General features: G+C 43.1%; 1 protein-coding gene across 4 annotated transcripts; it reads right to left on the bottom strand.

Annotated features, from left to right (window-relative positions):
* Positions 1–5,136: 5,136 nt before the first annotated feature.
* On the bottom strand, positions 5,137–21,580 carry LOC123425471 (ATP-dependent DNA helicase Q-like SIM). Of its 4 annotated transcripts, XM_045109177.1 has the most exons (17): positions 21,329–21,579; positions 20,458–21,131; positions 20,147–20,366; positions 19,961–20,071; positions 19,570–19,759; positions 18,915–19,188; positions 13,741–13,934; positions 13,546–13,602; positions 12,573–12,653; positions 12,008–12,071; positions 9,911–10,010; positions 9,613–9,696; positions 9,179–9,244; positions 9,004–9,091; positions 7,883–7,996; positions 7,590–7,682; positions 5,137–5,813 (listed from the first exon to the last, which is right to left on the bottom strand). In XM_045109177.1, exons 2-17 carry the CDS (start codon positions 21,014–21,016, stop codon positions 5,502–5,504), a joined length of 2,607 nt encoding a protein of 868 aa, XP_044965112.1. In that variant the 5' UTR covers positions 21,017–21,131; positions 21,329–21,579; the 3' UTR covers positions 5,137–5,501. The 4 variants fall into 4 exon arrangements, with proteins under 4 accessions (XP_044965112.1, XP_044965118.1, XP_044965122.1 ...); XM_045109183.1 differs by having other exon boundaries at positions 7,883–7,990; positions 20,458–21,580; XM_045109187.1 differs by lacking the exon at positions 9,179–9,244 and having other exon boundaries at positions 20,458–21,578.
* Between the last annotated feature and the right edge of the window lie 6,085 nt (positions 21,581–27,665).

Here is a 27,665-nt window from a genome sequence, read left to right on the forward strand (position 1 = left end):
GTGTTGTGGAGTTGAACCAAGATGTTTGTAAGGGCAAGGAGATCGCCTACTTCGTGAAGATCTACCGTGAGTGACGCTAGTCCTGTGTGGACGAAAGTCGTGGTAGAATAGACAAGGCCGCTTCTTTGTGGACCCCTTGTGGGTGGAGCCATGTGTGGACTCTCGCAGCCGTTACCCTCCGCGGGTTGAAGTCTCCACTAACATGGACGTACGATAGCGCCACCTATCGAAACCATGCCAAAAATCACCGTGTCAACCTCATGTGTTTGATCTCCCTACCTTACTCCTCTACTTTACACTTGCATGTTTTACTTTCCGCTACAATATTATTAGAACTGCATGTGTAGGGTGTACTTGACCTGTTATAATTGTCGTAGCTGCCTCTCAAGTAAAATTGGGAAAGGCAAAAAAAATATCTTGTCAAGTAGTCTAATCATCCCCACCCCCCTCTAGACATACTTCCGATCCTACATCATCATCATCATCATCATCATGCAGTTCGTCGTCATTGCAGTGTTATGGCGTTGATGTAATAGATGTGATCATGTGTAAGATAACCTCGCCATATAGGATACAAAATGAGCACACCTTGCATCGTGTGTGCAACCAAATAACGTGCTCATGTGTGTTGAGACAATGTAGTCAACCAAACACTATACATAAAACTATCCCGTAATGCAAGAGACCTAGATGTAGGTAACCAAACATATTACGGATGTTGGTTTTAAGGCTGCATTTGCTCAACCAGCCTTCAATGAGTCGGGCTTGAGCTAGCGAGACCCAGCTCATAAGGCTACCAAACATGCCCCAAATTACATACTCCCTCTGTCCTAAAATAAGTGCTACAAGTTTAATATAAATTTATACTAGAATTAGTATAAAGTCGAGACACTTATTTCGTGTCGAAGGAAGTACTACAACAAAATGCAGGAAGAAGCATCGACTAGAAAGCTGCAGTCATCACAGAGTTTGCTTCTAACTTCTAACCGGCCAAAAAAAGGACTCCATTATGCTCCTAAGAAAGCTTGAATCATTTGGACGCGTTCCCTAACCCTAATCCCTAAACTAGGACTAAATTAGAGCGATCCCCACATAGACAGATGATGATGAAGTTGGATGACATCCTGCTGCAGCAGCTGCTGCGGTGCAATCTACTCTTTTCATGGGGAGGTCCATCCCCTTCCCCCAGTTTTCCTTGGCCGGCAAAAAGGGCTACAGGGAGCCAGCGCCAGCAGCCAGCAGGCCTGCCTGCCTGCGCCTGTGTACGTGCTCGGGCTGGGTACGCTGCACCTCCGTATCATCTCATCTCTCCTGCCGCGCAATGCACGCATCATCTCCTCACGTCGCATGATGCTACTTCTTTTTTTTTTCTCTCATTTTCTTCTCGCATTTGAATTTACACAGAGTTCCTTGTTTCTTCAGCTCACACTTTCACAAAATAGTGTAAGAGGGAGAAGAAATAAAGAAAAGAAGAAAAGAAAAGAAAGCAGAGAGGACAGTGTGCATGATGGAGGATGGGGGGTGGGCCCGGCCGTCCAGATCCGATTGACCAAATCATTTGGCAGCCCAAATGACCGGGGCGGCCCCGGTGACGTCACGCGCCCGTCCGCTTTGGCCCCCTGACGCGGTGGGCCGGCGCCCTTTTTCAGGCCTGCCTTCCCGAAAACATCATCGACGCGTCCGGCTTTTCCTCTTTTCTTATCTTCCTTCTTTTCCATCCTCCCGCTCGTACTACTAGATGGCGATGAATGATGCGTGGCCCTCGGGAGGCGTACGGCGGTAGGAGTCCGGCCGACGCATGCGCGCGCACATGCGGCTCGGTCCTCGCTGCTGCCGTGTCGTCCGTTTGCATCGTGCTCCAACCGGCCACCTCGCCGGTTGTGATCAAACAAAAGAAAATGCCCGTCTCCCCGTCTTATATCCGCTTCATCCGGAAGAAATACGAAGATCCGATCCCATCTTAAAATGAATCGATCGGGTTCGCGACGGGATTCACGATTTTGTAATGGAAGTATATATGGTCGTACCAGAAAACTTACCCAAGAAAATGCTATGCGACGGCTTTTCGCGGCTGCAAGGGAACAGGCAGCCATGCTGCACACAATCGTAGCAATGCGTATGCGTGCACGCATGCCACACTTACCACATGTTTTAATTGACGATGAATCCATGAATCTCTTGGGACCTGACGGGTGGTTTCATGGTACTACCGAGGGTGATTGTACCATTGACTCACTAGAGGCTTGACCTTAGATTTTGACATCTTGTGTCTCGTCAAGTCCAAATATCTTATAGTAGGAGCATGTCTTTGTCGACTGCGAGATTTATCTGACGGGCTCATCTTATAGCCACGCTAAATCGTTCTTCCGTAGGCGGTGCATGAGGAGTGATGTGCATGTGTGTGCATCGTAGTTTGTCTAAATAAAAATCGATGAATCACACCGTCCTACTGAACGCAAATCATCTGTGTGTAAACGTGATCATCAATCAACCATCATAGGTATAAAGTAGAGTAGTTCTAGATTTTTCGGTGATGCTTGTCTAATGGAAAAAGATGTTTCTCATCAACAACGAAACGAGTATGATGATTTTGTTAATGTCAAGAGTTATGTCAGTATCTTAAAGGTGCTTCTATGAATAGAATGTTGATGCGTATAATCATAAAGATGAGTTCCCCTCTTTGGAGGCGTCGGTATGGACTGATCTCCTCACTTTCCCTTCCCCTAGGTTTCTCGGACGAAAGCCCTAACTTTGTTGGGGGCGGCGGCGCTCACGGCGTCGTTACCTTCTTGAAGGAGCCGCTTTGGAAACCTTAGGGTTGGGTGGCGTTTGTGGGTGGTGAGCGACGGCGGTGGTGCGAACCTATCCTAGCATGGATCTACGTCCGTTGCTTGGAGATGAATTCGCGTAGGTGGAGGTCGTCGTTTAGCGCCGTGGTGGCGTCCATGGCGGAAGACCTTCCAAGGCTTGCGTAGGTGATGGTCGTCGTTTGACGTCGTGGTGGCGTCGACGACAGAGGACCTGTTAAGGTTGACACCTCAATATGCTCTTAAGATGACAACGACGACACATGTGAGTGAGTCAGGCCGGTTTGTGCCCCGGACCCGATAGATGGCTCGGTCGGGGCTCGGTTTTAAATGTTAGGCTTAGATGAGAGGTCTGGGTATATGGCCCGACTTACACCCCTTCATCATATGGATAGGGTAGCGACAGATGTTGCCAAGATGACGGATTCAGACATATTATTATTTTATTATGTAAGGTCCTTGAGAATAATCAATAAAATGACCGCATGCATCTTCAGATGCACATGCCAGGGTCATCCTCCTTTTTAAAAAAAATATACGCATACATAATCATTTGTGATTGCAACCATGCTAAAAGAGAAAGACCAAGTAAAGTATCCATCTCAGATCTCACAAAGACGTGGTTCTCCTGTTGCCATCCAACGTTCGACCAATGATTGGCAAAAAAATGTACAGGACATTAACGCTGCAATTGGCAATGATCCCAACAATGACAGAATCCTTGGAGCTATTCAAATAACAGGTTAGACGAGACACGGGCCAAAAGAAAATATTGTGCATAATGTCAAAGCATCTACCGCTGCTACCGCTGCTGCTGACATTAAATTCAAACCTCAAACGCTCACATACACGACAAGCTCATGGACAATAACCGATCACACCTTATATTTTTTGTTATACATTGAATGTCTCATATTTCATCTTCTAAATTCAGACAAGGCATGTAAAAAAATATTACGTACTATGCAAACCATAGTAGCAAACTACGTATTGTCTTCGTCAAGGATATCCACTATCATCATGCCGGGTGCCGGGTAGACATGAACATAGGAGGGCTTCGGCTTCTCCTCCTCATCCATGTAAGCATATGGTTGATGTTCGCTTCTTGCTCCGCGTGGAGGATACCGTAGTTGGCCTCCGCCCCAACCTTCGACGGGAGGAAATCGAGGATTGCATGCTGCTCCTTCCGCAGATCCGCGTCTCCTCCTCTTCTGGATCCACCACGTTTGTGATAGCCCCGCAACAAACCGGGCTTCACGTCTTGCCCGGCCCACTCAAGGAGCTACAATCGATGCTCCGACATTAGATAACTCATGACCCAGGTCGTGGTGGCATGGCTACTTGATTGTGGAGTCGGACGACGACTGACCGACTTTTAAAGTGAGGTGGGAAGGAAGAGGGGTGGATGGGTTCGGGCTGGCGACACAATGAGGGAGGATGTGGATGTGGTTAGGACTGAGCGACGTTGTCTGGCTTAAATAGCCAGACATTGGCCTTCGAGCGACGAGTTGAAGCGGTGTCACCGGAGGAGACGCACATCGAAACTTTAGATTTTCAGACGTTTTTCATGAGACCCCAACATCAGTCTGTCGTGGAGGACATGCCCGGGCCATCTCATATCCGGCTTACATTTAGGCTGCAAATGATTGGTGTCAGTCAGTCCGAACGTTTGAGACCCATTTAAAATGTCCGTCTAGATCAGATTTCTTCGACTCGTCACTGACCACACCATCTATCCGGATGTTCGGGGTGCCCGGCTGTAGACACTTTCACATGTAGATGATATGGTTTACATTTTAAAAAAATGGTGCAAAAGTATCCACATCACTAGCTTAGCTTTTTTAATCTTGGCGTAACTTCTCATATTCCTTCGCACCCGTGCTATCCAATCTTTCTCGCCTCTAGCGTCTACTTAGCTATCTAGGAATTCGGATGATGCTCTTACATCGACAGGTAGGGACATTTTTCAGGTAACAGGATAACGACGGCATCGTACACACATAGACTGCTAGGCACCTCCAGTCACGTTCTTTCTTTCTGACAGTATGAATCATCGTGGCCATCTAGAGCACAGAAGAAGTTCCAGTCTGCCGCTACGTGTCGACCCAACGATTGGTTGCACGAAACAGTTATTTTGTAGGGTTCGTTGCACGAAACAGTTAGGAAATGGATGAACGTAGCTTCACAAAACCCTATGGATTTGATGTGAGAGCCGACGACAAGATCAACTGTTCAGATGAATCAGTCGAAGCATACTATTAGCATGTAGGCAACAATATGTGGACATGTACTTCGTCAGTCGTCACATTCACGTATGATGATGAAGAAATTATCGTCAAAAACTTTTCAGGGTCTCGACGTTCAGATTGGGCATGGGCTGCCAAAATAGTGATCTGTAACTTCATTCATTTGTATTACAATAGTGAATAGTTACACTAATGATAAGCCATGCAAAATTTGTAACATTTAAAACTAACACTAGGCAGTAAACTTGTGAAATCAACTGATTAGTAGGCAATCTCCAAGTAAGTAAAAAATCCCAACTGATCTCCAAACAAGTATGTCAGATTTACCAACCTGTGCCTGCCTAGGAAAAAACCCGCTTCCGAATTGAACTTCACTCAATGTGATCTTTTTCATTTTTCAAGCTCCAATGAATAGTTTTGCCATCTCATGATCTCATCACTCCTCGTGTTACCTTCTGCATTTCGATTTCGAGAGTATTGCTGATAGTCTCTCTTTTGCAGTGGTAAAACCTGCGGTCTGCTTCCGAGAGCCCCTCTTTCTTTTCCTTTTTCCCATTTTGCCCGCAAGACGCTGGCGGCGTATCTCAGGATCTGCCCACCCCCTGCCCCACTCCGAGGAAGAAGAGAAGGACTTTGGGTTACTAATCGCCAGTAAAGTAGCGGCATCAGGGTATGCGTATAAGCCTTCCTCGTCTGGTTGTGAACTCAAAAAATTTACTCCAGCTCTTGTTGGCTCTGGATGCTGGATTAGAACACGAGGCTGAAAGAGGGTCCATTAATCAGCTGTGATAATGGAAATTAATGTCTAGCAAATAAACTAATGAATTACTGTGCCACAACAGCTCAGGATGACATAATAAACTAACAAATAAGTAATGTGGTGTTAAACCATAACAAATTCGACATAAATTATGGCACTATCATTTACTATATTCCTTGCATCACATAGGTCTGCCATATTTTCAAGATTAGCATTAATACAGAATAATTCTATCCTGAATTACGTACTGAAGGGCTGAAGGAAGAAATAATAATACAACAAAGTGTGCAGACAAGCTTGTGAGATGACTGGAACATTGTATCGGGAGTCCCTATTTTCTTAGCCTTCTAGTTCACCTTCAATAGTGTTTTTTATACCAGGTGGCATCACTGATATGATGTAGCCTGTCACTTGGCATCCATCGTTACACGGTATGATGGTATTGATATATGACGATTAATCTAGATATTAGGTTATGTACTCGCTAATGTACTGGTGCGAATTTGCTGTCAGTAAGAGTTCTGCTATCGCTATATCAGTATAGAGACTTGATCTCAGATACCAGCAAAATGTTTCCTTGTTATGGTCGTGAAATGAATAATTGAATTAATGGAATCACTACATCTGCAAGCAAATTAGAGGCTTCGAGCTTTCGCCTTTTGGATAAAAATAGTAAACCAAGACGGTGAGACCTGATCTAATTATGGTGAACAAGGACGTACAAAATGAATAATAGTAATCTCTGATCGTCCACATACTGTGCCACGAAAGGTAAAATACCCTTTTTCTTGCTACTAGAAGGATAAACATAGCTATGGTACTATCGGTATGACATATCAGATACCCACCCAACTTTAACATCCAAAGAATGGAAGAGCACCAGGTGGTTTTGTAAAAATGCAGAAAATGCAAATCGAGATTCTGTTTATGCACAATCAGAATATGTCATGCACTCTCGATTACCTTAAAGATTCTATACCAACTGGATAGTGCATGAAATAGGTAACGACAGGTTACTGCATCATATATTTACTGGGCTTACTATGAAATATTATTGGTGGCATTGCATTCAAGTGGTAGATGAAGATACCCAAGCGAACAGAAGTTACTTGTCATAATTCTAGCTTAAGATTCTACTGTGGTTGGTCGGCAATGAAATCCACAAGCAGACTAGTATCGGTCTCCATTGGTGATTAAATAATAAAAAGTTGGCATGTTCTTGCTTCCGAGATTTAACATATTTTGGGTTTTAAATTAGTAACTGACCATTTGGTAACATGCTAATTTAGGTGATAATCAATGATAAATGACAGGCTACTTTTTAGGATTCTAATATATGAACTCATTAGATCTAAAGTGATTGAATGCAATGTGCAGATGGTATAGTTCCCTAGAGATGAAGGATAATTTTCTTGGCAGTAATATTACTAGATTAGTTAACATATAAATATGTCAATGGTGTGTAGCACTGTATCATCCTTGAAATAAGTCTGACTTTTACTTGAACAATCAAGAAACTGAATTAGCATGGCCAAGTAAATCACTTGCCGCTAGCAACCATGTGTCCAACATCATCATGTCAAAAAGAACTTATCGTTATTACTATTTCAATCTTATAGTTTGCCCATCACGCGAATGCAATAATTCTAAAACTGAGCCACAATGGAGTAACATCAATTTGTTTTTTAGGGGAGACAACCTCATCATGTAGGCGTTGCAACATCCACACCAGTAATAAATTACTATTGCATCAAACTGCTGAAATAAATTGCTTACAGTTTCAGCTACTTCCTGTATGTATCCCATGTCCTCTAAAATACGAGCAAGCCCTTGCCACCATATCTTGTCTGTCATGGCAAACCTAGGAATCTAAAACTAAATATTAGTCAAAAGAATGGATTTGAGGACTGAAATTTTTAAACTTGTAGGAATGAAAGTGAAAAGTGAAAAGATAATTGAAGTACTTGTGTTGCGGACTTGTGGTGACACTTAAGACTAGAAAAAGTCTTTGTTTAGCGCTCCCAATTTGGAAAAAAAAAATAGATGAAGAGATGCATTAGAACACAAACCTTCTCTCTTATATAACTGACTGCCATTCTGAAATCAGGCACCGCCCTAAAATTTCGCCTTCCAGATATATAACAGTCTGTACTGTTGTAGTCCATACCTTCGGTTGCCTGTCCCTGGATGGATGTTAAAGATTACTCAAAGTACTAACAGTATCAAATGTTCAAAGGTACTAGCAAAATATAAATCAAAATTACATTGCAGAGACCAAAATTACCTCACTTCCTTGTCCTATAAGGGACATTCCATGGGAAGGGTACTACTGTAGATAAACTATGTAAATAAAAATAGGGAGAAGTATGGACATTATTGCATCTTACAATTGTAACATATTGTCACGACCTAGGTTATGGAGGGGATGATTGTGGGTGTTAGGAGGGCAAGGGCAGGAGAGTTTAGGCTTGGGCGCCATGATCCTTTGGGTGATTGTTCTGGAGGTAAACCCTCCCCCTTTTCTCTGTTTATTTCGTTGAGAGCTGATTAGACCCTAATTGCCTAGCTTTATAGCACAGCTTGGCGGTAGTTTACGGAAGATATGAACCAACTCAAATTAGTAAAGATATGAACCAACTCAAACTAGGAAAGATCTACAGAGATTCTGAATTAACCCAACTAGACTTGGAAACCAAGAAACACCTATAGGCTGGGTCCAGGATTCCATGGTGTCACACATCTGTCTATATATCCACAGTTTAGCCAGGCTAGCTATAGACTAATGTAAATATCCTTCCATGAAAGTTCCCTTCCCAACAGAAATGGGATTATAAGATCTGTGGTAAACCATGCATAATTTGTTCACATTTGTGCTTTTCTTTATTCAAAATTTATCACTAGAGCAATCAACTTAATACACTTCCTCAACTACTGAATTAGTATGTTATATTCCTCAAGACAGGAGGGTAGTGAGACCACACCTTTCTGTTGAAACAGAATCTCTTGTTTGAACTATCAAGGGAAAATGATCATAAACTTCTAAAGAGGGTAAAACAGAAAACAGAAACTTTTATATGCTACAGAAATATTAGAGTGGATACAGTTGTAATAGACATCGCATGTATCAGCAGTTCAGCACTAGAGTAGGATATGGACATATGGTCAACCAAACTTAAAATTAGGTACTCACAGCTTGAGCTTGGAGCACATTCATGAACACAACTGCTTCTTCCTTGAAATCATGCATTTCAGGAGGGCCATTAATACAGACGTCACACCTGAGGTGAAAACCAAGTCAGATAGACACTCACATAAATACTGGATGAAATAAAGCTAAAATGAGGAATTTAGTTCGTGCCACAGACGGAAATGCAAGTTTTAAAGAGATCCTTGTTGAATCACTGACATCTAGGCCTGAGCCCCACATGTCCCTGTCAAGGAAAGTGGTAGTTCATTGGACTTTATTTTCATTAGAAGAATGCATGATACAAATAATCTAGGCTGCAGACTGGCTTTAATTTCTGTTTAAAGTCAAACTTTCTTAAGTTTGAACAAGTTTACAGAAAAATAACATCTACTATACCAAATAAATACAGTGTTAATAAATATGTTCTTAATAGATTGGTTTGGTATTGTAAATGGTATTGTAAAGGTTAATGACTTGTCTTTTGGGAACGAGGGAGTGGTATGTTTTATACCATATAGTACTACTACTAAATACCCACCCACGAAACTGGAAGAAGCATGTGCTTATTTCATTTAAATACGGGGAAGATGCATGGAGAAAGTAGAAAAGTACATTTGGCAACCGTCAGGACCAAATTCCTCACCAAAGTACTTTACTAGTATTTTGGCTCTACATGTTGAAGTGTTCAAAGCATAGCTGCAATATAGAAAAATTACATAGCGATTATATCACAAGAATTAATAAATACTACCTCCGTCCGGAAATACTTGTCCTAGGGATGAATGTATCTAGACTTATTTTAATTATAGATACATTCATTATATGCATTTTTAGGACAAGTATTTTCGGACGGAGGGAGTATACGTTTTAGACCATCGCCAGTGTTTGAATTTATGGTTCTGAGACATACTGGAAGCAATCCCGTAGCATTCTATATGCTGCCCTTGTCTGTTCGTCACTTCTTTTGTTAGGAAGCAATGTCGGTGTTCTCATAAAATTACAATATAAAGCTGCCAATAAACAATGTAAAAGAAACAAGTGAAATTGTGCAGAGAGGAATAAAGCAAGCTTCATAACTACGGATAAAAATAGTGCTTGATACCAAAAGCTTTGGGGTCAAATATGTACTTTGTATTAGACAAATACACAACAATAAACTTTTTGCGTGAAGGCCCACTGAAATCTACTGACAGTAATAAAGTTCTGCTATTCATCCAACAGAAAAACATGTTCTAGAATATTACCCTTATACTTACTTTATAAACCCGAAATACAAAATTGTCTCTACAGATGCGTTGTCACTCATGTTCACTAAGACCTAGGGTATAATTCAAGCGTAGAACTGTAACACAAACAGATAGTACCAAGGGGTTGACACGTAGCAGTGTCACATAGCAAGTATTGTGAAAGCATTTCCTAACCAAGCTATCTGTTTCATCGAATATTTTGTTCAAGTTTCCTGGGGTAATAAATAGTGACTTGCAAATATCATTTAATCTCTAGACGTAAGTTCAGTTTTCTTATAGGCATCATAGTCCATCATCTAAATAAGATGAGTTTCGAACGTGTCATGACTAAGCGCAAAATAAACTTAACCCTCCTAGAGTATCTCTTATCTATGCCCATGTGGTGTGGCCACTGGTTTGCAATACGATTCCATCATGCCGACAGAATCAAAGGTCACATCTACCAGGCTTTCATGTCATTTACCCAAGCAAGGTGTGTAATCTCCTAACATGCAAATCAAATGGGAAATGCTGAACAGGAAATAGTCTAGTACTAAGATGTCAGCAGAACTATTAGGTATTATCCTAGTACCTTCAGTATCAGCTGGAGATTCATTGTTAAACATTCAAACTTCAGAATTTATTATTTTGACCAGTTTTAGCTGGCCTATGGAGTTATGGTGTGCAAACCACTAAACCAACAAGGTATTGAGGCAGAAGTTTTTGCTTAGAGCCCATTGGCAATAATAAAATGGCGACAGAAGATTTCATGTGTAGTATAGTTCCAATCAGAGCTGTAAAGAAAACTGGACCGGGCCTTTGGTTCAACCAAAATAACAGAATCAGAGCCTGCTCCAGTCTGATTAGCTAAAAACACAGGACAAGATTTTTTTTGGAGAAATAATGTTTTTTACAGTGGTGAAATAATGTTTGGGATGCATTCCCGAACTGAAAATCAAAGTACGACGCCCTGGGCCTCACCGGCGCACAATATAGGCCCAAAGCAACTGGGTTAGAATGACTTTCACGTCATGGCAGGCAGATAATAGATATTAAGCACTTGTTTCTGCATATCATCTCAAAATCAAGTTAATTACCATAGTTTGAATCACAATCTGCAACATACTGACTCTTTTTTGTCTGTTTCTTTACAAAGCAAAGGATGTTACAGTGTTACAAAGTAATGATATATTTCATCTGGAGTTTGTCTAAATTAATGTAAATGGCTTTGGAATTGATTTAGCCTAAAAGAGAAGGATTTAATTTATTCCACCAAAAAAAGGAATTTAATTTCCATTTCTGGATTAATTTACAAAAACTCCAGATAAAATGTATTATTGCTTTATAATAATTTAACATCCTTTGCTTTAAAAAAAAGATCCAAGACCATAAAAAGTCAGGATGACAGTCGGACAAGCTGAACCACTAGTCGAACAACCAAACTGGTGAATCAATTCATGTCTAGCTCACTCACCATCCTGGGTTTTAGAACTGGTTGCAAGTAAGCATATACTCCCTCCGTTCCTAAATATAAGTCTTTTAAGAGATTTCACTAGTGGTCTACATACAAAGCAAAATGAGTGAATCTATATTCTAAAGTATGTCTATATACATCCGTATGTAGTCTACTAGTGGAATCTCTAAAAAGACTTATATTTAGGAACGGAGGGAGTACAATACATATAAATACTCTCTACTTAGCATATGATTCATCATTTTCTCCATTACGTCCAGAAACAAGCCAAACGACATTACAGCAAGTCTGAAGTATAAGAACTCACTGCAATCTGACAACTTTCCATCTCTACCAGCACGACCAGCTTCTTGATAATACGCTTCCAAACTCTGGATTAACAAGGGCCAAGAGAACTTCAGACACAAAGAATAAACACAACCAGAAGTTAACCCAACTTGGATGTATGTAAACTAGAGAAAGAGAGTAATTAAATCAGTCTTTCTGCACAATATTAGATTGTTAGGTCAGTAATCCAACCTGGGACTATTTTTTCACAGCGTAGTGATTCACTAACCAATCAGCGGTTGTAAATTTCAAGCTTGGCATGCCGACATATATGTATATAAGCTCTAAATGTCTTGTCCTGCCTAACATCCACATTATCAGAGCGTTGTCGCAAAAAAAAGGCATTATCAGAGCAGGTCTTTGGATGCATATGACATATGAGCCTTCTAGGTATTTGTATAAACAACTAAATTAGTATGTGAACATTTTTCTGTGTATATCAGAAGTCCAGAACAATAAAGTCATTCCTTTTCACGGAGACATACACGCATGTCGACAGCAAAATAGTGTTCAGAAAGAAATACACCACTGGAGGCCAAACTAACCTGCGGTAAACCGTAGTGAATAATTCTCCTGACATTTGATTTGTCAATTCCCATGCCAAATGCTATAGTAGCCACAACAACCTGTATAAAAAGATTAGGTCATTAGAAATAGGGCACAAAAGACTGAAGGGTTCAGCAAAGTTTGAGAGACTTAAGGAAATCATTTGGTGTCCAGGGAACCAGCATTCCCTTTTGGCATAAGTGCATGATAGAGTTTCAGAGTTTAAATAGGAAATTTTATGATATATTGCACACCAAGTTATGAAAACTTGGGAGACAGATTCATCCCTGATATGGATAGTGCAAGAAATAATAAAATATTGATAACATGAGAAAGTTTCAGTTAATAATTAACTATACTATAAAGCAAAAAAAAAAATATACAATACCAACAGTTACTAACAAGAAACAACTGATGCACACACCATGCGGAGCCCAAGGCTTGGACGGTGGTGGAGGGCTGGGCGCGAGCTGGCCCCACCACTAGCCAACTGCTCGACGCCCAGTTCCAAGTATACTAACACATGAAACATGTAATATCAAGATTCAGGAGATTTACCACTTTAGTTGAAGCCATTTTCTCAAGGGCATGGCATAACACTGAAGAATGTTGATAACATGGGATTTATTAGATATATAATATTGTTGGGATTTATAAAGTGGCCATTTTAAAGGCTTTGTTGTTGTTGTTATAAAGTGGCCATTTGTGCTGAAGAAGAATTATAGGGAAAGAAGTGCCATCAAGTATCAATACAAGTCAGACTTATGGAAGTATGAACCGATATCACTCTGAAATGTACAAAATGGGAAATACTATGCCCTTTATCAACAATGCTATCTCAAAATAAATATGCACAACAGCAATTGAGCACATGGTAATTGCATCTATAAATGGAAAAGAGCAACCGTCCATAGCATATTGCAGTCATGTACGAAATGAGAAGAAAAAAAAAGTGAACATATTTATGGTTACCTCTAAGGCATTGCTATGGAACTGCTCGTGCACCTGCCTCAAATGTGATCTAGGCATCTGGAAGGAAGTGTCAGATAACTTGAAAAAAGGCACAGGACTGCATATATTAAGTGAACAGATAATATGTCTGCAGTCTGCAAACATTTAAGCTGTTCTCTTATACAAAAGTAGCATGTTCCAGTAAGTGGTGCCAACCTTTGCATTATACGCTGCAGCTTTCAGGCCTGATTTGCACAGATAGTTAGCTAGTTCCACAGTTCCTTTCCTCGTGGGTACATAAACAATTGTAGGACCTTGATCCAAACTTTCTGATGAACTAGTTTCATGGGATTGAACAGGAACTGCAAAGCTCTCAGGTCGAGCGCTTCCAAGGAACTCTCCACATGAAACTATAAGAGAAACTCAACTGTCAGTCAGAAGCATACATTAGACTACACAAAGATGAATAAAGATCTTCAAAAACTTTATTATCATGTATCCTCCGAAGCGTCAATAATCATAATTGTTAGAGTTATAATATAAGTCATGTACCCTTTGGTATTTATCCCAATATATAAGGGGTTTCCTGCATATAGTCCACCACCTGTACATGTATATATACCGGCCTATGGCCTCATGGGGATACAAGTTGTTTTCCTAACATGGTATTAGAGCTAGGTTAACTTTTGCACGCCGCAACTCGTGTTGTTGATCCGCTCCACGCCGCCGCTCTACTCTGGCTCGTTCCCGTCAGGCAGCGGCTCCTCCTGGTGCCAGCGCCTGCCTCGTCCCAATCTTCCGCCGCCGCCTCGTCCTGCTCGATCTCCTCTCGATCGCAGCAGGGGCGGCTCGTTCTGCTGCTCGATCTGAGCAGGGGCGGCTCGTCCTGAGCTCTTCTCCACCTCCAGCCGCCGCCGCCTTCAGCCGTCGCAGCCTCGGCCTCGCTCCCCAGCCGGCCCGATCTGATCGCTAGCTCCTGCTCGAGCTCGCGAGATCCGCTGGACCCACTCGAAGCAGGGGCCCCGCTCGACGCTGAAGCCTCGATCCCAGACGGCCCCAATCGACGCAGGGGCCCCACTCCCGTCGGTCTTCTGCCGGTTGCCGGTTTCGCCGGATCTTGTGGTCTCGCCGGATTCGTCTCCTGCTGCCTCCAAATCGCATCGACGCAGTTTCAGATCGAGAGGCTGACCTGTTTTCCCCTCGTTGACTGAGTTTCTAAAAAAAACACCAGCACGCAACGTTGCAGTCCCTTGCTTCCCGTGACTGACGGCTGTGTTGGTAGTTCTTCTGCTGCTCCTGCAAGCTCTACATATGGTGATTGTCGCTCTACACCGACTCGTCTCGCGACTTTCATCGGTGCATGTCGCTCTTCCCCGACACCTCTCGCGACTTTCACCGGTTGTCCTGGTGCCTATGACTCCATGGACTGCTCTTCGTCCACGCGTCTTTCCTTGGCGCTTGGTGCTTGTCTGCACACGGTCTCGTCTTCTCCACCGGTCTTTGCAGACGATACTGGACATGCTACACCGCCACATTTAGCGGCTTCCACGGGTAGTGGTGGTCGCTTCTCTCCTCGTGCCATTACGCCGCCTACTTCAGCTGTGTACTTCACCGAGGACGAGATTGCGCGACTTCGCGCCCTGCTGCTTGCCTTCGACTCTCCGTTGTCGGGTGTGTCTACATCGACATCTTCAGTTGCGCCCCTGACTGAGCAGGAGATTGGACGATCTCGATGTCTGCTAGCTCCATCTTTTGTTTCTTCATCGACAGGTTATGTTGGTTCTGCTACGGACTCTTCTGGCATTGTGAGACCACCTTCTACACACGCAGGTACATCCCCATGGGTTCTTGATACTGGAACATCTTTTCATATGACTCATGATTCATCCACTCTATCATCTACTCGACCTCTTGATTCTCCTGTTCATGTTCTTACTGCTGATGGTACTTCTCTCCCGGTTACTGGCAGAGGCACTCTTAGCACTTCATCTTTTCATGTTCCCGATGTTGCTCATGTTCCTCGGCTTACCATGCAGCTCCTTTCTGGTGGCCAGATTGTTGACTCTGATTGTCGGGTCATTCTTGACTTTGACTCATGTTCAGTTCTGGACCGTCACACTGGTGCTCTTCTTAGTGCTGGCCCCCGGCGCCGTGACTCTCAGGGTCTCTGGGAGCTTGACTGGCTTCACCTTCCATCCGCTGCCACCGCAGCCAGTCTCTCATCCTCTGTTGCCTTGTCTACCAGCTCTTTTCAAGAGTGGCATCATCGTCTAGGTCATTTATGTGGCTCTCGTCTCTCATCCGTAGTTCGACGTGGTCTTCTTGGATCCGTCTCCGATGGTGTGTCTTTAGACTGTCAGGGATGCCGGCTTGGTAAACAGGGTTACCTTATCCTCATAGCGAGACTGTGTCTCGGCGTCCTTTTGACCTTGTTCACTCGGATGTTTGGGGTCCAGCTCCCTTTTCCTCGAAGGGAGGCCATCGCTACTATATTATCTTTATAGATGATTTCTCCCGATACACGTGGATCTATTTTATGTCTTCTCGTAGTGAGGTATTATCTATCTATAAGCGTTTTGCTGCCATGGTTCACACTCAGTTCTCTACACCTATTCGTGTGTTCCGTGCTGACTCTGCTGGAGAGTATATCTCCAAGATGTTGCGTGGATTTCTCGCTGAGCAGGGTACACTTGCTCAGTTCTCTTGTCCTGGTGCTCATGCTCAGAATGGTGTGGCCGAGCGCAAGCATCGTCACCTTCTTGAGACGGCTCGTGCGATGATGATTGTTGCCTCTCTCCCGCCTCATTTCTGGGCTGAGGCTGTCTCCACCTCCACCTATCTCATCAATCTACAACCTTCTGCTGCTCTAGAGGGTGGTGTTCCTTTTGAGCGTCTTTTTGATCGTTCTCCCGATTATTCGATGCTTCGCCTGTTTGGTTGTGTTTGCTATGTTCTTCTTGCCCCTCGCGAACGCACCAAACTGACCGCTCAGTCTGTTGAGTGTGTCTTCTTAGGCTATAGTGATGAGCATAAGGGCTATCGTTGTTGGGATCCTATCAGTCGTCGGATGCGTATCTCTCGGGATGTAACTTTTGACGAGTCTCGTCCCTTCTACCCACGCCCATCTTCCTCGACCTTTTCAGTGGAGGATATCTCTTTCCTCACTTTTCCTGGTACACCTCTCACCCCCATCGCGCCTTTGCATATTCGTTCCGCTCCCTCTGCTTCTCCACCTCTTGTCGATTTGCTACCACCATCTCCCACAGTTTCCTCTCCTGGCATGTCACCGGATTCTGCACCTTCATCTCCGGTGACTTCTACGCCTTCACCCTCCGATTCTACCTTGGCGATCCCCCCTTGCATTGTTCCATCTTTTCCTCAGTGTTACACTCGTCGTTCACGTCATGTGGATGCCTCTGCGGATGTGTCGTCATCCTCATCTCAGCCTCCCTATGCCTTGCATTCTCACCCTCGTCCGCCTGTTGATCGCCTTGGATTTCCCACCGTTGGTGCTGCTGTTCTTGAGCCGACTTCCTATCGTGAGGCTGTTGTTCATCCTGAATGGCAGTTTGCGATGGCAGAGGAGATTGCTGCTCTTGAACGCACTGGTACGTGGGATCTTGTTTCCTTCCTCCCGGAGTCCGTCCCATCACTTGTAAGTGGATTTACAAGGTTAAGACTCGCTCCGATGGTTCTCTTGAGCGTCACAAAGCTCGTCTTGTGGCTCGTGATTATGACGAGACTTTTGCTCATGTGGCCCATATGACCACTGTTCGTACACTTCTTGTCGTGGCCTCTGCAAGCCACTGGTCTATATCTCAGCTTGATGTTAAGAATGTCTTTCTTAATGGGAGCTGCGTGAGGAGGTGTACATGCAGCCACCACTTGGGTATTCTGTTCCTGATGGCATGATATGTCGTCTTCGTCGCTCTCTCTATGGCCTTAAGCAAGCCCCTCGTGCCTGGTTTGAGCGTTTTGCCTCTGTTGTGACTGCCACTGGTTTTTCAGCGAGTGCTCATGATCCAGCATTGTTTATTCACCTTTCTCCTCGTGGTCGGACTCTTCTTCTTCTCTATGTTGATGACATGATCATCACTGGGATGACCCCGAGTATATTGCATTTGTAAAGGCCCGTCTTAGTGAGCAGTTTCTTATGTCTGATCTTGGACCTCTTCGCTACTTTCTTGGGATTGAAGTCTCTTCTACCTCTGATGGCTTTTTTATATCCCAGGAAAAGTATATCCAGGATCTTCTTGCTCGTGCTGCTCTTACTGACGAGCGCATTGTTGAGACTCCTATGGAGCTCAATGTTCACCTTCGTGCTACTGATGGTGATCCCCTGCCTAACCCGACGCATTATCGTCATCTTGTTGCCAGTCTTGTCTATCTAGTTGTCACTCGTCCGGATATCTCTTATCCGATTCATATTCTGAGTCAGTTCGTCTCCGCTCCCACATCGGTTCACTATAGTCATCTCCTTTGTGTTCTCCGATATCTTCGGGGCACTATCTTTCACCGTCTATTCTTTCCTCGCTCCAGTTCTTTACAGCTTCAGGCCTATTCGGATGCTACGTGGGCTAGTGATCCTTCAGATCGCCGTTTACTTTCTGCTTACTGTGTTTTTCTTGGTTGTTCTCTCATTGCCTGAAAAACAAAGAAACAGATTGCAGTTTCCCGTTCGAGTGCAGAGGCTGAGTTGCGAGCGATGGCTCTTTTGACGGCAGAGGTGACTTGGTTACGGTGGTTACTTCAGGATTTTGGTGTTTCTGTCACTATACCGACTCTGCTCTTATCTGACAGTACAGGTGCTATTAGCATTGCGCACGATCGTGTGAAGCATGAGCTCACCAAGCATATTGGTGTTGATGCTTTCTATGCGCGCGCTGGTGTGCAGGATCAGGTCATTGCTCTTCAGTATGTGCCTTCTGAGTTACAGTTGGCGAATTTCCTGACGAAGGCCCAGACTAGAGCACAACATGGCTTTTATCTCTCCAAACTCAGTGTTGTTCATCCACCATGAGTTTGAGGGGGTGTTAGAGTTATAATATAAGTCATGTACCCTTTTGTATTTATCCCAATATATAAGGGGTTTCCTGCATATAGTCCACCACCTGTACATGTATATATACCGGACTATGGCCTCATGGGAATACAAGTTGTTTTCCTAACAATAATGAGGTTAGAAAATGGGTTTCGAAGAAGATATTACGTTCTTAAAAACTTCTTATACGACTGCTTAAAAAATGTTTCATGCGTTAAAGTAAACGAGCAATACAACATCCTCTAAAAAACAAGTCAGCAGTTTTTTTTTCTTTAAGTAAATGAAGCAATACAACATCCTCTAAAAAACAAGTAGTCCTATAACTGTTAACAGATGATTCGTTAATTACCATCAAAATCATCTACTCCTCGATACTGGTCCAGCTCATGTTCAGCATTTTCTTTTACGGAAGACTTGCCAAGTTTAGTTTTATCAGCAATTACAGATTCGTCATCTGATGCACTATCGTCCAGTGACTCGCATGAGCTGCTTTCAGACTCAGGCTCAACTTCATGAAGAATTTTCTGGCTTTTCCCCCTGAAATTCCTTGAAGCATTGTAAGTCTGTATTAGTTTTTGAAAGTCCTTTCCATATGATGAGGCGGAGGTTTTACTGTGCTTTACCTGCAACCAGAAACAAGGGGGGGGGGGGGGGTTGCATGAGACAATCAGTAGGAAGCTTTAAAAGACTGCAATTCACATGTGTAGCTCCAACTATACCACTCCAAAAGAAAGAATAGTTCAATTACAGGAAATGAAGGTATTTGGATCCTAGTAAGACATTTAAGCGAATGCACATTCAGATGTCCATCTATGGTTATGCACACCAAACCATTTGTTACTTAGTAGATATACCGACACAATTTTACATCCCAACCATTCAACTCTCTTGCATGTATTTTAGTGGTTAGTAAGATCAAGGGGATTCCAACTCTACAGCTTGACACAGCATACCACAGTGTAATCCTCTGGACAGAACATGAAAAAATAAAAAGATTTGCTCACATTAAATCGAAGATTTGGTCGGAAAAAGGACGTCAAGACAACCACTGTATGTTCTGACATTTTCAAGGACTTGAGAATGTCTTCTCGTACAGGGATTGTTGCAGTAGCAGTCAATGCCATCAAAGGAATATCATGTTCCAAGAACTTCAATTTGCTGGAACAGAAATTTTGTCGAAGCACAGACAGTTTCCTGTAGGGGGGAGATAATGTTTATTTAAGTACTAGAGCTGTAAAACACTGCAAGAACATAGAAGATTCTAGTTGGTTCTTAAGTACTAAACCAAATATTATGTCACTGAAGTGCAAGTCACAAACTAACAAGTAATGATGAAAAACAGTGCTAGATACTGATTTGCACCTTTAATATAAGATATCGAATACAAGAGCAGACCTATAGTCAGGTCGGAAATCGTGACCCCATTTAGAAACACAATGAACCTCGTCAATGGCAAAAAGTGCAATCCCTGGTTTTTCTGCAAGTTTCTTCAATGGTTCCATCAGTCTGCATGTACAAAACTTCCCAAGTAAGCATGGCAACCAATGAATCAATTTTAGCAATCAAAAGCAGAATGATTACCTTAAAACTGTCTCGGGGCAAACATAAATAATCTTATACATGCCAGCCATCGCTTTGCCCTCAACACGATTATCTGGTTGCCCTGATCCAAGGAAGCATGCTGATATCCCGTGTTTTGCAAGTTTTAGGCACTGGTCGTGCATCAGACTAATCAAGGGTGAGATCACCACCACAACCTTCGTAGTCAAAAGAGCTGGAATCTGAAAGCAAAGGGACTTCCCTGCCAACATGGTCATTTTCACATCATTCATTTTATTACAGGTGCCTCAAACCTTGCATAACAATATAGGGAATGTATAACAATAAACTACCTGATCCAGTTGCTGCTAGAACAAGACAATCCTTGTGAGCAAACCAAGCATCCAAGGCTTCCTTTTGGAAACCCTTTACACAGGAGAATCCGAAATGCTTTTGCAAAACAGCACTAATTTTGTTGGTTCGGTCAAACATGCCTCTTGGATCGTCAACCAAAGTCTGATGTTCAGGCTTTGGTTTAAAACAGATAGCAGCAGTTGACGCAGGGTTGACGTTGGCCGCTAAACAAGAATATGAGGTACTTGGTTCCTTGGCACAAGACTCAGTTTTACTGCCAGCTGTTGACGCGATATGATCAGTAATGTTAGACTGCTTAAATTTCCCCCTGGGATTAGCCAGTCTAGCACTCCTGTCAGAAGAGAGTCTTTGCGACCCCCCACCTGGCTTTCTTTGTACACTACCAGAACCATTCAGCACAAACTCCACCACATCAGCACGGCATGGACCGACAACACCAATGGCTTCGCTGATCTTGTCGAACTCGAATCCCATCTCGAGCAACTCGGCAATGACATGATCAGCAGATACATCAGTGCCGACAGAATTGGCTTCCATGATCAGAAGCAGCGAGCTGCGCTTGCAAACCAAGCTCGGTCCTCACCAGCTGAATACCAGATCCTCGAGGCCGAGGCTCGTTATTAGGCTGCACAACGCAGCAAGAGCCCCAGACCTGGCAACAAATCAGAACGCGGCGATGATTAATTTCTACGAGATTGCTTCGCGCTGCCTACGATTCAGGTTTACTTGGGCGAGGAGAGCAATCACGCGCGCGGGGTTCTCGGTTCGAACTAAACCCGAATTGGGTGGAGCGGGTAGGGCCGGATCGAACAGGGCGGGGACCGGCGAGAAGGAATGGCGAGGATTTACCGGTGGAATCGGGCTCCTCGGTGCAGGATCCCCAATTCGTTCCGAGCCCTCCGCCTCACGCCGCCGCCGCCCTCTGCTCGCAGCTCCGGAGAGGGAGGGAAAGGGAGGGGAATGGATGGCGAGGGTTTTGGTTTCGAATCGCGGGAGAGAATGCTGCAGAGTTTCGGTCGGGGCCGTGGCTGGCACGTGGGACTGGGACCAACGGGACCGCGCGCGACGGCGCGAGCGAGGAAGACGCGATTCCGATTAGAAGAGCTTTTCGGGCTCAACCTCAAGCCGGTCTCACCCTAAGGCCGTGTTTCTTTAAAAAGTCTTATAACTTTTTCTTAGTCCCAATTAAAAAGTTCTAGTCCCTATCCGTTTCTTTCCAATGACTAAACATAGACTAGAGGTCATTAAATGACATGCAAAAAGACCATGTTACTCCTAGTAATATACTAGAAGTTATTAAATGACATGCTATAAGTAGGGGCACTGTTGGAAAAAGTGTTAAAAAAAAGTCCTAAAAAGTCTCTCCCATAGAGACTTCTTCCTTTAGTCCCAAATACCCAATTTTAGTCCCTAAAAGTCCCTCATGTTTCTTTCACATGGGACTAAAAGGGACTTTTTTTAGTCCCTACACCAAAAAGTCCTTGGAAAGAAACACCCCCTAAACGTAGGGGCATTGCCCGGGCCGGACTGGTTTCACGCCGGGCTTCCAAAAACATGACCTTCATAAAAAGTTTAGATTAGCCGTCCCTTGGTGTTTGTCCTGTGTAAGATTTGAATCGACAATGCGTTCAACGATCATGATCCATGTTTGCCGGCGTGATCGGTTGGTCGTTCTTTTTCAACAAATATACACATATTTTACATTATTTAACAAGCAGACGTATAAAAAATAGCATAATTTCACAACCAAATAAATCATAGTTTTAAAATAAATAAGTATAGTTTTACAAACCGAATAAAAATTAAATTGTCTCAAATACATATGAAAAAAGATACATTTATTGGTTGTCAATATGAGCCCACGTATGCTCAACCAAATCATTTTACAGCTGCATGTAAGTTTCTCAATCACGCATTTTATAATGAAATTGGACGAACTGTTTAAATGTTATCGCTTCTTCATGCTCAGGCACAACATTCTGAAACTGAAACCCTTGATCATAGATACATTCCGGGACGCTCATCTTCTATGATCATATTGTGCATAATTACATAAGTTGTCATCGCCTGTCATAGCTTCTTGGTGCTTCAAGTCCTAACAGGGTATGCACCATCGAGATTGCAAAACACCAAAGGCACGCTCGACATCCCTTCTAGTACTCTCTTTCTCTTGGGCAAATCTTTTCTTCTTCTCTTCGACACGGTCGGAAATTGTCTTCGTAATAGTGGTCCACTGAGGATAGATACGTCATCCATGTAGTATCCTTTGTCGTAGTTGTGACCGTTGATGGTAACATTCACAGATGGGTTGTTGCCTTTCGCAAGCCTTGCAAACACCCACGAGCGTTGAAGCATGTTGATATCATTATGTGATTCGGCCATGCTAAAAAAAAGAGTGTCAGATCCACAAATCTTGTGAGGCCACAACCTTAAGTATGACAGTGCAAGCCCTGACATGGTCTCTATACTGCCTTTATCAAGCGGTAGAGCAGTTCTTCCGTTCCCAGTGCATGCAGTCTATGCTGTCAAACATCCCTGGAAGCCCCTGTTGGCATTCATCGCCAACAAGCGGGATGTATCTTGAGGAGTTGGCTCTCTCAAGTATTGAGGACCAAACACGGCAATCACAGCCTTGCAAAACCTGTACATGGACTCTAGGCATGTAGACTCGCTCATACAAACGTACTCATTAATGAGATCATCGTGCACTCTGTATGCAAGCATCCGGATGGCTGCAATGCATTTCTGATAAGACGAGAAGCCAATCTTTTCAAGGATGTCCTCTTTGCACTTGAAATAGTTATCGTATACGACCACCCCCTCTTTAATACAGTTGAAAACATGTCTAGCCATACGAAAACGCCGCTGGAATTTCTGATGTTTGAAGAGCAGGTTGGTTGTGTAAAAGTAGTCCTTTCAAAGAAGGAAATGACCGCTCTCTCAGTTACGATTCAACACCAGAAGGTGTCTCAGGATTGAGCCACGAAACAAGGACTGCTGGCTATTAAGGTGGTGATGGTGAAAGCACAATTGCTTCCTAAGGTGGTTTTGGTAATTAATCAGAACATATGCATCATTGGACTAATGAGTTTATTCAAGTATATTTTAGAAAAGTTCAAAGATGCTTTGGCTATAGGATTGTGAGGAGATGCCCCTTTGATGCAAGGAAGGGAATAGGATTGGCTCAAGCTTCAAGCAAGAAGACTCTACATTTTATATTTGTGAGAAATCACTTTGAGTCCATAGGAAAGCCAATACTATTTAAAGGGGATGAGGTATTATGATGAATTGATTTCTCAAGTGCTTAGAGATAGACACAAAAAATACTCAGTCATTCTCCCACAAAATATATCTGTCCCAAGCCACATAAGCAAAATCGGTGCCACCAACATTTCCAACTCGGCCCTATTGATTTTACACTTAGACAGATCCTATGCCAAACCCATCATCTCAGTACAACCAACATTCCTATAGGTGCCACCGAGATTGTGTGACCAACTTTCTGTTGAGAGGATTTCACAAATCGGAATTTCCAAGTTTGAAATTGGTCCCACCAAGATTTGGAAACCAGTCTAGGTCAGCGTATCGGTACCATCGAGATTCATATATCGGTCTCACCGAGAATTCAAAAGTTGCCACATTTAGTGCAACTCGGTACCACTGAGATTCATTTCGGTGTCACCAAGTTGGGCAATAATGTTGTAACGGTTGGATTTTGGGGGATGCCTATATATACCCCTCCACCTACCTCTCATTCGGAGAGGAAGCACTCAGAACACACTTACACTTGTAAGATCCATTTTTCTCAGAGAGAGCCACCTACTCATGTGTTGAGATCAAGAGATTACATTCCAACCATTTGAACCTTGATTTCTAGCCACCCCAAGTTGCTTTCCACAAGATCAATCTCTCCTACCCCTGCCAAATCTGAGAGAGAGAGAGAGAGTGATTGAGTGTTGAGGAGACTAACTTTTGAAGCACAAGAGCAATGACTTCATCGTTCTACCACATCTATTACCTTTTGGAGGGTGGTGCCTCCTAGATTTGTTAGATGTCGCTTGGGATCCTCCTACTTCGTGTTGTGGAGTTGAACCAAGATGTTTGTAAGGGCAATGAGATCACCTACTTCGTAAAGATCTATCGTGATTGAGGCTAGTCCTGTGTGGACAGAAGCCGTGGTGGAATAGACAAGGTTGCTTCTTCGTGGACCCCTTGTGGGTGAAGCCCTCCGTGGACTCCCGCAGTCGTTACCCTCCATGGGTTGAAGTCTCCACTAACATGGACGTACGATAGCTCCACCTATCGGAACCATGACAAAAATGGTCGTGTCAACCTTTGCGTTTGATCTCCCTACCTTACCCTCTACTTTACACTTGCATGTTTTACTTCTAGCTGCTATACTCTTATATGTGCATGTTTAGGGCGTACTTGACTAATCATAATTGCTAAAACCGGCCCACAATAAAATTGGGAAAAGGCTAAGTTTTATCTTATCAAGTAGTCTAATCACCCCCCTCTGGACATACTTTCGATCCTACAAGTGGTATCAGAGCTTTGGTCTCCATTGCATTGGTTTCACAACCTAGGAGAGTATGGCGTCTAGTAAGGAAATTATCATCGTAGAGGTCCATATTTCGATGGCACTAATTTTGCTAGTTGGAAACATCAGATGAAAATGCATATTCTTGGTCATAATCCTGTCGTTTGGGCTGTTGTTCGTGTTGGTGTGCAAGGTGATTTCTTCGGAGAAGGAAAAGAACCGGATCATGATGCGACAGTAGAAGAACTGAAGAATGCTGCAATTCAATGCTCAAGCGTGTGATATTCTGTTCAACTGCTTGTGTCCCAAAGAATTCAACAAAATTAGTCGCCTTGAGAATGCAAAGGAAATTTGGGATACTTTGATTGATATGCACGAAGGAACTGATTATGTCAGGGAATCTAAGTTGGATGTGCTTCAAAGTTAGCTTGACAAGTTCAAGATGAAGGATGGTGAAGGAGTCGTTGAGATGTATTCTAGGCTAGCTCTCATCACAAATGAGATTTCGGCCTAGTAAGTCAAGAGATGACCGACTAATTCATCATCAAGAAGATACTTAGAGCCTTGGATGGAAGATACGAAACTGTGTGCACATTAATCCAAATGATGCCAAATTATAAATATCTCAAGCCAATTGAGGTCATTTGAAGGATTGTTGCTCATGAAATGTCTCTCAAAGACAAATATGAGTTGCACAACAAGTCAAGCGGTGCTTACAAAGCTTCAGTCGATGCAGTCACTACTTCAAGTGACAACCTTGTTACTAATGAAGAGATCAGCCTCATGGTTAAAAAATTCAACAAGTTCTATAAGAGTAGAGTCAAAGAGAGAAGCTCAAGCTTAAGATATGATGAGAAGCGTTCGTCTAGTCGTGACCGAAACTGCTACAGCTGTGGAAAGCCCAAACACTTTTCCAATGAGTGCCCGACTCCCCAACAAAGAGAAGAGTCGCCCCGAAGACGAAGCTCAAGAGATGAGTCACCTCATAGAGAGAGAATGAGTAGAGAAGATCATTATGAACGAAGACACTCCCGAAGAGGCAAAGAATCGGAGAAGAAGGACAAGTACACCAAGAGCAGTTCAAGAAGAATACATCAAGCTCACGTTGGTGAATGGGTTTCTGACTCCGAGTCTGACAACCAATCTGAGAGAGGTTACCACTCCAACTCTGACTACAACCAAGATGAAGGTGTTACCGGCATTGCACTTGTTTCCTCCAACTCCTACGACTTATTTGATTCATCAAATGAAGGGATTGGAAACTGCTTCACAGCTAAAGATCCCAAGGTATCACACCCCGAATACTTTGACTTTGATAGTGATGAGGATGACTTATTAGGGAAAGATGACTTGCTCTTTGATAAGACTAGTGATAACATTGAAAATGAACATGAAAACAATCATGCTAGTCAAGAGAAATTGAATGACGATGATAAAAAAGAGATTGAACGACTAGCTAAAGAATTAAACACTCTTAAGTTAACTCATGAAACTACTCTACAAGATCATAGAGAGCTTGCAAGAACTCATGAGAAGCTACGCTTCGAGAAGCTAAATTTAGAGCAAGAGCATGAGTTCCTAAAAGCAATCAATGATGATCTTCGCAAGAAGAGTTCTTCTTATCTAGCCAAATGATTACTCTTGTTTACTTTTGTTCCACAAGTCAAATCTAAGAACACTAGTAACAAAGGCAAGAAAGTATCTTCATCTAGTAACAACAATGATAAAGCTAGATCAAATGATATTGTTGCTAGTAGCTCTCTTGATAGCACTAATGATTCTCTTAGCCAAGTTACACTTGAGCAAGAAAATAATATATTGAAAGGGATCATAGAAAGAGGTGTCTTCAAGAGTCTTGCCGGAAGTAAGCAATTCGAGGAAGTTGTGCGCAAGCAAGGAGGACATCAGAAGAAGCAAGGTATTGGCTACTTCAACGTCAACGGAGATGTTTGGGAAGAAGGTCCATATCCAATTCCCAAGTTTGTTCCTCAAGAGGAGAAGCATGATCCTACTCCTCCCAAGGGAACAAGCTCTCAATATGGCCTTCTACCACAAGATCACAAGGGCAAGGGAAAGATTCAAGAGGAGATTGACTCATTTGAGGAAGAACCCCAAGCCAAGGTCGAGTGGGTTCTCAAGGACACTTCTAGTACTACCTCATCTAGTGCTACCACAACTCCAAGGATCCCATCAAGGTGATGTGGGTCCCCAAGAGGAAGAACAAGAAATTTCTTGAGGGGGTGACTCCACCACTGAAATTCACTCGTGTTCGTTTTGGCAAGAACTATATGCAATCAATTCCAACTATATGCATTAATTCAAGGAGTCACAAATTCCCTCAAAGGTGAGCAAGGGACAAGGTAATTAATGCAACTTTGGACATCGCCTCTCATGTATTTCAATCTATGTCCATAGATATTATTGTGTTTGTCCTTTTGCTTCGGGACTAATCCACGTAGGTGAGAAGAGTAAGAAACAACAAAGGTTGCTCCCAACTCAAGATGAGCTTCATCAGCAACGAGCATCCACCACTACTTCACCTACTTGAAGTCTTCTACGACAAAACCCAAGGTTAGTTTATCCCTCTTAGGGGGATGTCACATCTAGGGGGAGCTTTACTCTAAAACTTGAGTATAAGCGTCTCCA

This window comes from Hordeum vulgare, chromosome 1H (genome assembly GCF_904849725.1).
Source record: "Hordeum vulgare subsp. vulgare chromosome 1H, MorexV3_pseudomolecules_assembly, whole genome shotgun sequence".
Taxonomy (NCBI): Eukaryota; Viridiplantae; Streptophyta; class Magnoliopsida; order Poales; family Poaceae; genus Hordeum; species Hordeum vulgare.